The following is a 12,281-nucleotide window of genomic DNA, read 5'->3' as shown; positions in this document are numbered from 1 at the left end:
AACTATTCTGTATTATACCGTAACAGTGGTTACACGACACTGTACATTTTTAGAAACCTATAACTTCACAGCACAGAGAGTGAACCTTAATGTATGCAATTTTCAAAAGATTATTTAGGATGTCACAGAATCCCAGGATAAAATACAGAATTTGATCAAACACTCTAACTGTGTTATCAATGTATGAAATAATCTCACTGAAGGGGGTGAAGGCAAAAATGCTCACTTTAAGTAACTGTGGAAATGAGTAGAGTCTGCAAGACTAAAGGCAACAGAAACTGCACGTGAGCTCTGTACTCTGGTTGATGAGGTTATGTCCTGTGGGGTACAGGTCAGCAATCCTGATATCACTACACACATACAGTAGAAGTGAACAATTAAGTAAATGGATGGCCTATGATGAGAGCCAGGTTTTTCACTGTTGGAGTGGTGGTTACAGATAAGCAAGAGAAAAGGCTAGAATGATCCATGGGGTAATAAAGTCAGAGACATAAGTATGAACGTATGTTTAGCCTAATACCGATACAGATGGTTACACATAGAAATATCTATAGATAAGTGTGTAACAGGTGAGCATACACACAAATACTTCCTTTCTCAGAAGGCCTAGACTCAACGACTCCCCAATAACAGCAAGCACATCTAGCATCCAGATCTGGTTTCTAGTATCATTCTCCAATAAGAGGAACCAGCTGATTGGAGAAACGGCTGATTCTAGGACTCAGGTAAGAAACATAGAAGATGAGTCTGAAGCCAGAAAGTGAGGAAGTGCTCACAACAACAGCAAAACAAAACTCACAATGGAGGAAATATGACAAAAGGACACAAGAGTCAACTGAACAAGCTCCCAATGGTCAAAGCTGTAAAATTTTGAGCAATAAAATAATCCAAAGTATAAACAAATATCCACAAGTCAATAGTGAAATAAATAAATAAATAAGGAGACTAGATGAATCTCCCATGCGGAATAATTCACAATGGGACTTCCCTGGTGGTCCAGTGGTTAAGAATCCGCCTTCCAATGCAGGGGTTCAATCCCTGGTCGGGGAACTAAGATTCCACATGCCGCGGGGCAACTAAGCTTGCGTGCCGCAACTACTGAGCCCGCGCCACAGCTAGAGAAGCCCACGAGCCACAACGAAGACCCAGAGCAGCCAAATTTTAAAAATAAATAAAATTTAAAAATAAAAAGAAAGAATAATTCACAATAACTTATGTAAATACTCTGCCATCAAGGAAGTGATGCATAACTCCCCACTCCTTAAGTATGGGCTGCGCATAGTAACTTTCTTCTGAAGAAGACAGTATGGAAAAGGTGAACTATTGGGAAAATTTACAGTGGAGAAACCTGACAAATACTTCCTCAGCCAGGTGATCAAAGTTAACACCAACAGTGATAAGTTATATTGATAGTATGATGGGATGTAATGAAAATGGCACTTTAACTCTATGGTCTTCCTCCCAAGAACATACAATACAAATCTAATCATGTGAAAACCATGACATAAGTCATAACTGCTGGAAATTCTACAAAATACCTGACCAGTACTCCTCAAAACTGCCAAGGTCATCAAAGACAAGGGAAGTCTGAGAAAGTGTGTAGCCAAGAGTAGCTTAAGGAGACATGAGTAAACGTAATGTGGTATACTGGATGGGATCTTGGAACAGGAAAAGGACACTAGGTAAAAACTAAAAGCCTGAATAAAGTATGGACTTTAGTTAATAATAATGTATCAATATTGGTTCATTAATTGTAACAAATGTACCATACTAATCTTAATAAAAGGGAAACTCATTGCAGGTATATGGAAAATCTCTGTACTTTCTTCATATTTTTCCTGTAAATCTAAAACTGTGCTAAAATTAAAAATTAACTTTACAAAAATTCCAGATTAAAAAGAGAAACAAACAACAAAATTAGAAATTAGAAATGGGACATAGAAACAATAAGAAGGAGAATTATCATTTTTAAATGCTATATGAAGTTTTATTAGTAAAATTTTAAATCTCAGTGAAATGGATACTTTAAAATCTCAGTGACATGGACATATTGCCAAAATTGACTCCAGAAGACTAGTAAACTGTAATACAATAGTAAATATGAAAGAAGCTGAGAAAAGAATCAGAGAATTGCCTCCAAGAAATTATTTGAACCAGATGGTTTTTCCAGTGAAATCTTTCAAATTTTTAGGGAACAGATAATCCCCATGTTATATAAACTGTTTCAAAGCATAGAAATAAATGGACAGCTAGCCCCATTCATTTTATGAAGCTAACATAGACTGACAAAGCATACACACAACCACCACCAACCCCACCTCTACCTGCTACACCATGACATACATGCACATGGGCGCACGTACACACACACACACACACAGTTAATTTCACTTATAAATACAGATGCAAAAATTCTGAATAAATTCAGCCATTCAAATCTGGTACTAAATTAAAATAATAATCCTCCATAACCAAGAAATACATTGACCTCGGAATAAAAGACTAACTTAGTATTTAAATCTATTAATTTTGAAACATTAAATAAGTTTGTCAAGAAGAAAAAGCTTTACAATACTTTAAATAGATATTGAAATACATTGAATAAATTTCAACACTATGTCCTTATAAAGTTCTCAGAATAGGAATAAGTGTTGAAAATTAATATTATTTCCAGGTGATCATAAACTAACAAGACTGAAAGCAAACAACTAAAGATAATTAGAATAAATAAAATAATTATCACTGAGGGCCAGAGGAGATCAATGTCCCAACTCAAACAGTCAGGCAGAGAGAGGGCAAATCACCCCCCTCTCTACATTTTAGTTCTATTCAAGCCTTCAAAGGATTGGATGATGCCCACCCACAATCAGGACAGTATTCACTTCACTCAGTCTACCAATTCAAATGCTAGTCTCTTCCAGAAACACCCTCACAGATACACCCAGAAATAATGCTTAACCAGACATCTGGGCATCCTGTGATCCAGTCAAATTGACACATACAATTAGCCATCACAAAGACTGGATGGATGATGAAACCATTAACCAAGATAGCGAAAATATACAAAAGAAGAAATAGGTTTCAACCATGGAAAATAAGGAGGGGGAGAGGAGAACCAGCAGGAAATAATGAGTCCAGTGTAAAAAAAAAAAAAAAAAAAAATGTTACTATTCTATGAGTGGTCAACTGTGTCAGATGCGACAGAGATATCAAATAGGATGAAAATTGGGAGGATGTCGCTAGATTTAGAATTTAGGAGGACCACTGATGAAGTAGTTTCTGTAGTGTGATAGGAGAAAATACAGTTGGGAAGTAAATGGAAGTTGACCAAGTAGCACAAGTAGGTGTGGACTATTCTCTCAAGGAGTCTGACCTTCAAGGAGAGGAGGGAAACCGAATGGTACCTGTTTGGGAGTAGGGTGAAGAACCGAGGGAGGAGGTTTTATTTGTATGTTTGGTTGGTTTGATGGCTCTTTGATTCTGTTTTAGGGCCAGAACATTTAAGCCTGGTTAGCTGAAGGGAAGGACCCAGAGGAGACAAGAGAGATGAAGCTCTAGGTAAGAGACAGAAAAATTGATGGATCAGGAGGCAGGAGCAGAGTGAAAGGGATGGGACATTATTGACTTTGGCCTTGGAGAAGAAGAGCACCTGCCCTCCATCTAAGGGAAGAGGGAAGAGGGTAGAGGAGCACAGTCAGAGTGCAATTTGGAGACAGAAAGCAAGAATGTGGAAGGGACTCCCAACCAGTTGGTGCATTTTCTCTGAACCCTAAGACTGCCAGGGTAAAGGACTTGCGTGAGAGGATGGGAGGTTAAATACACAGTAACAATTTGGAAGAGCCACTTCGGAGAATGTAAGAGAAATTGCTAAGCAATACTGAGAATATAACAGAGGTTAAAAACCGAAAATCCTTAGCTGTACCAGTCAGCACAATTACGTGATTTTCTCCCCAAGTCCTCTGCAAATCAGAGCAGAAAGAGACTACCAAATTTTCTTGGAATATTTAATCTTAACATGCAAGAGCAGAAGCAACATTTTCCTGAATTTCACAGAAAATCATTTTGAAAGAAGTATTTGCAAATTTTGAGAAATCTGATTGATTAAAGTGCCACTGTTTTGTGCTTACATGTACTTATACATTGGAGCTGTAAACACAAGGGCAAAAGTGACAAAGGCAAAAAAGAATAACCTCTATCCAAAACACCGATAACAAGCAATCCTATCACTAGATATATTTGTCTCAGAGAGTAGTGAATTCTATCTCTATCCATCAGATAAATGCTAAAAACTAAGGGAAAACTCCTGGTATGGTAAATGATTTTCACATTTCTCTAGAAAAGCTTTAAAGTGATCCCTCAAAAATGTGGTGAGACAGACTTTTAAAACACTTCTGAAATCTCTAGCAAGTGCAATACTGTCCACTTTGAAACCTCAGTACTTGAGGATATTATCTCTGGTTTATAAAGTCAAAATGTGGTTTAAAAAGAAATCAATTTAATGTGGTGTTTATCTTTCTCTTAGAGTCAACACCCCATTTGTGTTTAGTTCCTATAAATAAAACTAAATACACAACAAGTATCTTTTCTTTTTTCTTGCTATTGTTTATTTGTGATGTTATAAAAGTACTATAACATCCCCAAAGGATGCATTTTGTGTTTAGGGGGTGGGAAAACAGGTTGGAAATTGCCAGTCTGCCACTAGCCCAAAGTCCCTCGAGTTACTCTTAAGAAAGAAGTTAAGGAAATGACTGGGAGAAATAAAGAAGAATACTCATCCTAAGATTTCTCCCTTTGTTTAAAGGGAAAAAATAAGAACAGCAAAAAGTAGGTTTGGGTATTTATAGATTTGTGTTTAAAGTTCAAGTCCAAATAAGCCTGGCTCTAAATTCTTCAAGAGATGCTTTTAAAGTACTATTTTAACTAGATGCCGCCACCTACTGGACAGTTTACAAGGACTTTTGAGCTTTCCTGGGAACAAAGAAAAAAATGGTCATGGAGGAAAAGAGAGCAAAAGATTTCTGTTTTCATAATAAGCCTTATAAGAAACACTTTACTTTAAAATTTATGGCTATCCATAGGCTTGATCAAAATAATTTTTTAATTTTTAAAATTTTTACATTTTTAATTAAGAGGGGTAGTTGAAGTTCAGTGAATAACCTGGGAAAGAAACTAATCTCAGGACGGAACAGATATAAGCAGTGTCACACCATTTCATGATATGCGGCTATGTTGTAATAGTAGAAATATGAGACTATCAAAAATCAGTGCTAGGTGGTAAAATTGGACTCTTTCATTTCTATGCATTTCTTTTATACATTTCTTTCATACTTGCTAATAACACATTTCATAAACTGAAGATTCCAAAAGTTACCTCTTTTGGAATAAGGTAATAATTATGTTATGTCAAATGTAAAAAAAAAAATGTATAATTAGGCTAATAATGTAGTTTATAGTAAATGCTATCTCTTTTGGGTTTTAAGATGTTTAAAGACCAGATATATGTGACTGCTGACATGCCTAGGATGTGAAGAGCCAGCAAGACACTCCATTAAGGAACCCATCTTCTATGAAAGGCCAGCCACCAAAAAAGTCTAATTAAATCTGAAGAACCAGGAGTACAATAGTGTTGTCTCTTCATTCTGGTGAACTAGTCAAGTGTGAGCTAATCAAGACAGACGGCAGCAAGAATGAAGGGCGACAGACCCTTGATTTACCCAAAAGCAACTTTGATCCCCATTTCCTTTCACACTGACCCTACTCTCACATCTTATCTGCTCTGCACACGGTAAACACTGCCAGTACACAATAACTGACTAAGAATTCGAAATCTAAAAATTGAAACTCTGACATGGTAATGTTTAAAACAATGACTCTCTCTGGCCATAGCTTCCAAGCCTCTGGTAACTCCAGCTTTCAGATCATGAAGTCTAGCAAGTTTCCATGTTAGAATATTAGTACTAATCTAGTATGACTGTAAATGTCTACAGGGCCTACAGTAGTCACGTGACTCCAGAGATACAACGGTGAGCTCCATAGATTTAACCAAATGGACCTGCCATGGGCTTTTAAAATTAAATGTATCTGATAGTTCAGATTTGTTCGTGAAGAAAGGCCAGCTGAAAACAAGTCTTGCCCTCTAAGGCTGAAAGTTCACTCAGTAGTGAACTCTGTGACCAAAAAGGCTAATGTCAAAAGGCCACCATGGATCCCTTTACAGAGTGGCCTGTTTTACAGTCCTTGCTCCAGAGTCAAGCACAGCAAGTGTGGCCTCTTAGAAATGCCTCAGTGGTGAAATCAGCATTTAGCTCCTGCATTCTAAAATACAGATGCTGAACGGCAAAGGAAACCATCAACAAAACGAAAAGACAACCTACAGACTAGGAGAACATATTTGCAAATAATGTGACCAACAAGGGCTTAATTTCCAAAATAAACGAATAGCTCATACAACTCAATAACAAAAAAACAAACAAACCAATCAAAAAATGGGCAGAAGACCTAAATAGACATTTCTCTGAAGAAGACATACAGATGGCCAATAGGCAAATGAAAAGATGCTCCATATAGCTAATTATTAGGGAAATGCAAATCAAAACCACAACAAGGTATCACCTCACACCATTCAGAATGGCCATCATCAAAAAGTCTACAAATAATAAATGCTGGAGAGGGTGTGGAGAAAAGGGAACTCTCCTACACTGTTGGTGGGGATGTAAATTGGTGCAGCCACTATGGAGAACAGTATGGAGGTTCCTTAAAAAACTAAAAACAGAGCTACCATATGATCCAGCAATCCCACTCCTGGGACCCCTACTTAGAGCCAATCTAATGCCCAAGCAATACTATATGACCATTTAGATGATGTTGGTTAAAGGATTTCAAAAGTGTCCTGCCAAAAAATCCAACTCTTCCCAATCACTAAAACATTCATTACTAAGTAAGTTAAAATAAGTTATATGATTCCACAGCACTTCTGTAGAAGAAAAAGAAAGAAAAGAAGGAAGAGGGAAAAGAAGAAGGAAGAGGAGGAGGCGAATCACAAATATACAGTTGACCCTTGAACAACATATGTTTGAATTGCACAGGTTCACTTATACACGGATATTTTTCAATAAATGCGTACTACAGTACTACACAATCCTTGGTTGGTTGAATCCATGGATGCAGAACTGCAGGTACAGAGGGCCAACTATAAAGTTACACCTGGATTTTCAACTGCACAGGGGCAGTGCCCCTAACCACCATGTTGTTCAAGGGTCAGCTGTTACATACACACAAGTGGGGGAAGTAGAAACACATGCACAGAATTAACTGGCTGGTCTCATAAACCAGGACTATGAGAGAACAGGGAAAGGACAAATCAGTAATGGATTTTTATGAAAGGTTGCAGAGGCCTGAGTGAGACACCTCATGGGACAATCACAGGCAGATAGGGGACTGCACAAACTGGGTGTGTAGAGGCATCAAAGAGTCACAGGAAGTAAAGGCAAAGACACACTTTGTCTATTTCCTGATTTTTCACTGCCCTGTCCTCCTCACCCTTGAGCAGACACAAACACTAGAAGACTCTGAAACATACCTAACTTCAGAGTAGTTCCATATAGTCCTATCCAACGTGATCATTTCCTCTAAAGAAGAATTAAACTCACAAAGAAAAAGAAAAGATAACTGAATTGGGACTTTTACTTTAATCCAAATATTCTATGACTCTGAGATAAAAATAAATATGAATCAATTTTACTCACCAACAGTTTCTTCTGATGCAGCAGTCAAAGCTAGAAAGTTTTTTGTACTTTCCATCTCCTCATTACTTTGTAAAGCTTCATCATTTTTTGCAGACTAATAAAAGAGAAATAAAAGTTTAAACATGGGAAAAGAAGGCAACTATATTCATCGATATTTTTTAAAATTCCAACATGGTTTCCAATCCTGTACATACAAACAAGAAAGTCAGATCATTTTTATTCCTTTAATTAGGGAATCTGTTAATGTTTCCTGTTCCCTCAAAATTCTGTCAATGAGTATTCCCAGATAGAGTTGGACTATGTCTATCATTATATGATAATTACCTTGCTTAAAGTTCCTTAAGTTTCTGTTTAATGTTTCTATAACTAATGAGTAACCTAAAGATACACCATCAAATTACAGTTTCAGATATTTCAAAATTGATACTGTATTTTATTATGATTCCAGTTATAATTTATATTTCCAAGCAAGTAAAAATTTGCTTTGAGATCCAACAGGAATAAGTGACAGACTAACTTTTCCTGCTAAAATTTACACAAATTATTTCTCTAACTTTAAGCACTGAATTTTTTTAAATAAATTTATTTATTTTATTTATTTATTTTTGGCTGCATTGGGTCTTCGTTGCTATGCATGGGCTTTCTCTACCCGGGGCCACTCTTCGTTGCGGTGCACGGGCTTCTCATTGTGGTGGCTTCTCTTTGTTGCGGAGCATGTGCTCTAAGCTCGTGGGCTTCAGTAGTTGTCGCTCATGGGCTCCACAGCGCAGGCTCAGTGGTTGTGGCACATGGGCTTAGTTGCTCAACGGCATGTGGGATCTTCTGGGACCAAGGCTAGAACCCATGTCCCCTGCATTGGCAGGTGTATTCTTAACCACTGCACCACCAGGGAAGCCACAGCACTGCATTTTATATACTGCTTTTTTCCATCCCAGTGGTCTTCCTGGGAACCTTGTAAAAATGTATTCTTAATCACTTTATTATCAATTCATATCATTGCCTGGGAAATTTCCTAGGAAGTCAGTCAACTAAACAAGGAAGAATTTTTCAAAAACAGCCAATCTGAAAGTAGGCATACAGGGAACTTTCCTCAATATAATGAAGGCCATATATGACAAACCCACAGCCAACATCATCCTCAATGGTGAAAAACTGAAACAATTCCCACTAAGATCAGGAACAAGACAAGGTTGCCCACTGTCACCACTATTATTCAACATTGTTTTGGAAGCTTTAGCCACAACAATCAGAGAAGAAAAACAAATAAAAAGAATCCAAATCGGAAAAGAAGAAGTAAAGCAGTCACTGTTTGCAGATGACATGATACTATAAATAGAGAATCCTAAAGATGCTACCAGAAAACTACTAGAGCTAATCAATGAATTTGGTAAAGTAGCAGCATACAAAACTAATGCACAGAAATCTCTTGCATTCCTATACACTAATGATGAAAAATCTGAAAATGAAATTAAGGAAACACTCCCATTTACCACTGCAACAAAAAGAATAAAATATCTAGGAATAAACCTACCTAAGGAGACAAAAAACCTGTATGCAGAAAACTATAAGACACTGAGGAAAGAAATTAAAGACGATACAAGTAGAGGGAGAGATATACCATGTTCTTGGATTGGAAGAATCAACATTGTGAAAATGACTATACTACCCAAAGCAATCTACAGATTCAATGCAATACCTATCAAACTACCACTAGCATTTTTCACAGAACTAGAACAAAAAATTGCACAATTTTTATGGAAACACAAAAGACCCCAAACAGCCAAAGCAATCTTGAGAAAGAAAAAACGAGCTGGAGGAATCAGGCTCCCTGACTTCAGATTATACTACAAAGCTACAGTCATCAAGGCAGTATGGTACTGGCACAAAAACAGAAATATAGATCAATGGAACAGGATTGAAAACCCAGAGATAAACCCACGCACACGTGGTCACCTTATTTTTGATAAAGGAGGCAAGAATATACAATGGAGAAAAGACAGCCCCTTCAATAAGTGGTGCTGGGAAAACTGGACAGCTACACGTAAAAAAATGAAATTAGAACACTCCCTAACACCATACACAAAAATAAACTCAAAATGGATTAAAGACCTAAATGTATGCCAGACACTATCAAACTCTTAGAGGAAAACATAGGCAGAACACTGTATGACATAAATCACAGCAAGATCCTTTTTGATCCACCTCCTAGAGAAATGGAAATAAAAACAAAAATAAACAAATGGGACCTAATTAAACTTAAAAGCTTTTGAACAGCAAAGAAAACCATAAACAAGACGAAAAGACAACCCACAGACTGGGAGAAAATATTTGCAAATGAAGCAATGACAAATATAACCTCCAAAATTTACAAGCAGCACATGCAGCTCAATATCAAAAAAACAAAAAACCCAATCCAAAAATGGGCAGAAGCGGGGTCTGGGCAAGATGGCGGAAGAGTAAGACGCGGAGATCACCTTCCTTCCCACAGATACAGTAGAAATACATCTACACGTGGAACTGCTCCTACAGAACACCTACTGAATGCTGGCAGAAGACGTCAGACCTCCCAAAAGGCAAGAAACTCCCCACGTACTTGGGTAGGGCAAAAGAAAAAAGAAATAACAGAGACAAAAGAATAGGGACGGGACCCGCACCAGTGGGAGGGAGCTGGGAAGGAGGAAAGGTTTCCACACACTAGGAAGACCCTTCGCGGGCGGAGACTGCGGGTGGCGGAGGGGGGAAGCTTCGGAGCCACGGAGGAGAGCACAGCCACAGGGGTGCGGAGGGCAAAGCGGAGAGATTCCCGCACAGAGGATCGGTGCTGAGAAGCACTCACCAGCCCAAGAGGCTTGTCTGCTCACCGGCCTGGGCGGGCGGGGGCTGGGAGCTGAGGCTTGGGCTTCGGTCGGATCGCAGGGAGAGGACTGGGGTTGGCATGAACACAGCCTGAAGGGGTTAGCGCACCACAGCTAGCCGGGAGGGAGTCCAGGAAAAAGTCTGCAGCTGCCGAAGAGGCAAGAGACTTTTTCTTGCCTCTTTGTTTCGCAGAGCGCAAGGAGAGGGGATTCAGAGCGCCGCCTAAACGAGCTCCAGAGACGGGTGCAAGCCACGGCTATCAGCGCGGACCCCAGAGACGGACATGAGACGCTAAGGCTGCTGCTGCCGCCACCAAGAAGCCTGTGTGTGAGCACAGGTCACTATCCACACCGTCCCTCCCCGGAGCCTGTGCAGCCCGCCACTGCCAGGGTCCCGTGATCCAGGGACAACTTCCCCAGGAGAATGCACGGCGCGCCTCAGGCTGCTGCAACGTCACACCAGCCTCTGCCACCGCAGGCTCGCCCCGCATCCGTACCCCTCCCTCCCCCCGACCTGAGTGAGCCAGAGCCCCTGAATCAGCTGCTCCTTTAACCCAGTCCTGTGTGAGTGAAGAACAGATGCCCTCAGGCGACCTACACGCAGAGGCGGGTCCAAATCCAAAGCTGAACCCCGGGAGCTGTGCGAACAAAGAAGAGAAAGGGAAATCTCTCCCAGCAGCCTCAGGAGCAGCAGATTAAAGCTCCACAAACAACTTGATGTACCTCCATCTGTTGAATACCTGAATAGACAACAAATCATCCCAAATTCAGGAGGTGGACTTTGGGAGCAGGATATATTAATTTCTCCCCTTTTCCTTTTTTTGTGAGTGTATACGTGTATGCTTCTGGGTGAGATTTTGTCTGTATAGCTTTGCCTTCACCATTTGTGCCAGGGTTCAGTCCGTCCGTTTTTTTGTTTTGTTTTGTTTTGTTTTTTACTTAAAAATTTTTTTCTTAATAAATTTTTTCTTAATAATTTTTTCCTTATTTTTTATTTTAAAAAATTAAAAATTTTTTATTCTTAATAAATTATTTTCTTAATAATTTTTTCTTATTTTTTATTATAAAAAATTAATAAATTGATTTTTTAAAATTTTAAAAAATTTTTTCTTTTTTTTTTTTTAAGATTTGATGAAAGTTCATAATAATGCAGTTGACAAGAAAATTAGTTATTTCTGAGATATACATTTTAAAGTAATAACTAGGATTATTACTTATAACATTATACCAGAACATATAAGATTTTTAGAAATTTCATGTAATGTCTGAAACATTTATATTAACATATTTCCATACATATTTCCATACAAATACAAATATAAGATTTTTAGAAATTTCATGTAATGTCTGAAACATTTATATTAACATATTTCCATACAAATAACCCAATGAAAGTTTAGTATTAGTTGTTTTGTTTGTTTTTTTATACTGCAGGTTCTTATTAGGCATCAGTTTTATACACATCAGTGTATACATGTCAATCCCAATCGCCCAATTCAGCACACCACCATCCCCACCTCACCGCAGTTTTCCCCCCTTGGTGTCCATATGTCCATAAATTTTTTAAAAATTTCTTTTCTTATTTTTTATTATAATACCTTTATTTTATTTTATTTTATTTTATTTTACTTTATCCTCTTTCTTTCCCTTTTTCTATTTTTTCTCCCTTTTATTCCGAGCT

At 38.2% G+C, this 12,281-nt stretch overlaps 1 protein-coding gene across 2 annotated transcripts in view; it reads right to left on the bottom strand.

Moving 5' to 3' along the window:
* Nucleotides 1-12,281, bottom strand: part of FSIP1 (fibrous sheath interacting protein 1) — a 218,159-nt gene that overhangs the window by 178,784 nt on the left and 27,094 nt on the right. For both annotated transcript variants that reach the window (XM_036841711.1, XM_036841712.1), the window contains exon 5: nt 7,746-7,839. In XM_036841711.1, coding sequence (XP_036697606.1) covers nt 7,746-7,839 — 94 coding nt within the window. The remainder of the gene's footprint in view (nt 1-7,745; nt 7,840-12,281) is intronic.

Source organism: Balaenoptera musculus, chromosome 2 (genome assembly GCF_009873245.2).
Source record: "Balaenoptera musculus isolate JJ_BM4_2016_0621 chromosome 2, mBalMus1.pri.v3, whole genome shotgun sequence".
In the NCBI taxonomy this organism is placed as follows: domain Eukaryota; kingdom Metazoa; phylum Chordata; class Mammalia; order Artiodactyla; family Balaenopteridae; genus Balaenoptera; species Balaenoptera musculus.
The sequence above is the reverse complement of the archived record's forward strand: the minus strand, read 5'-3'. Positions and strand labels throughout refer to the sequence as shown.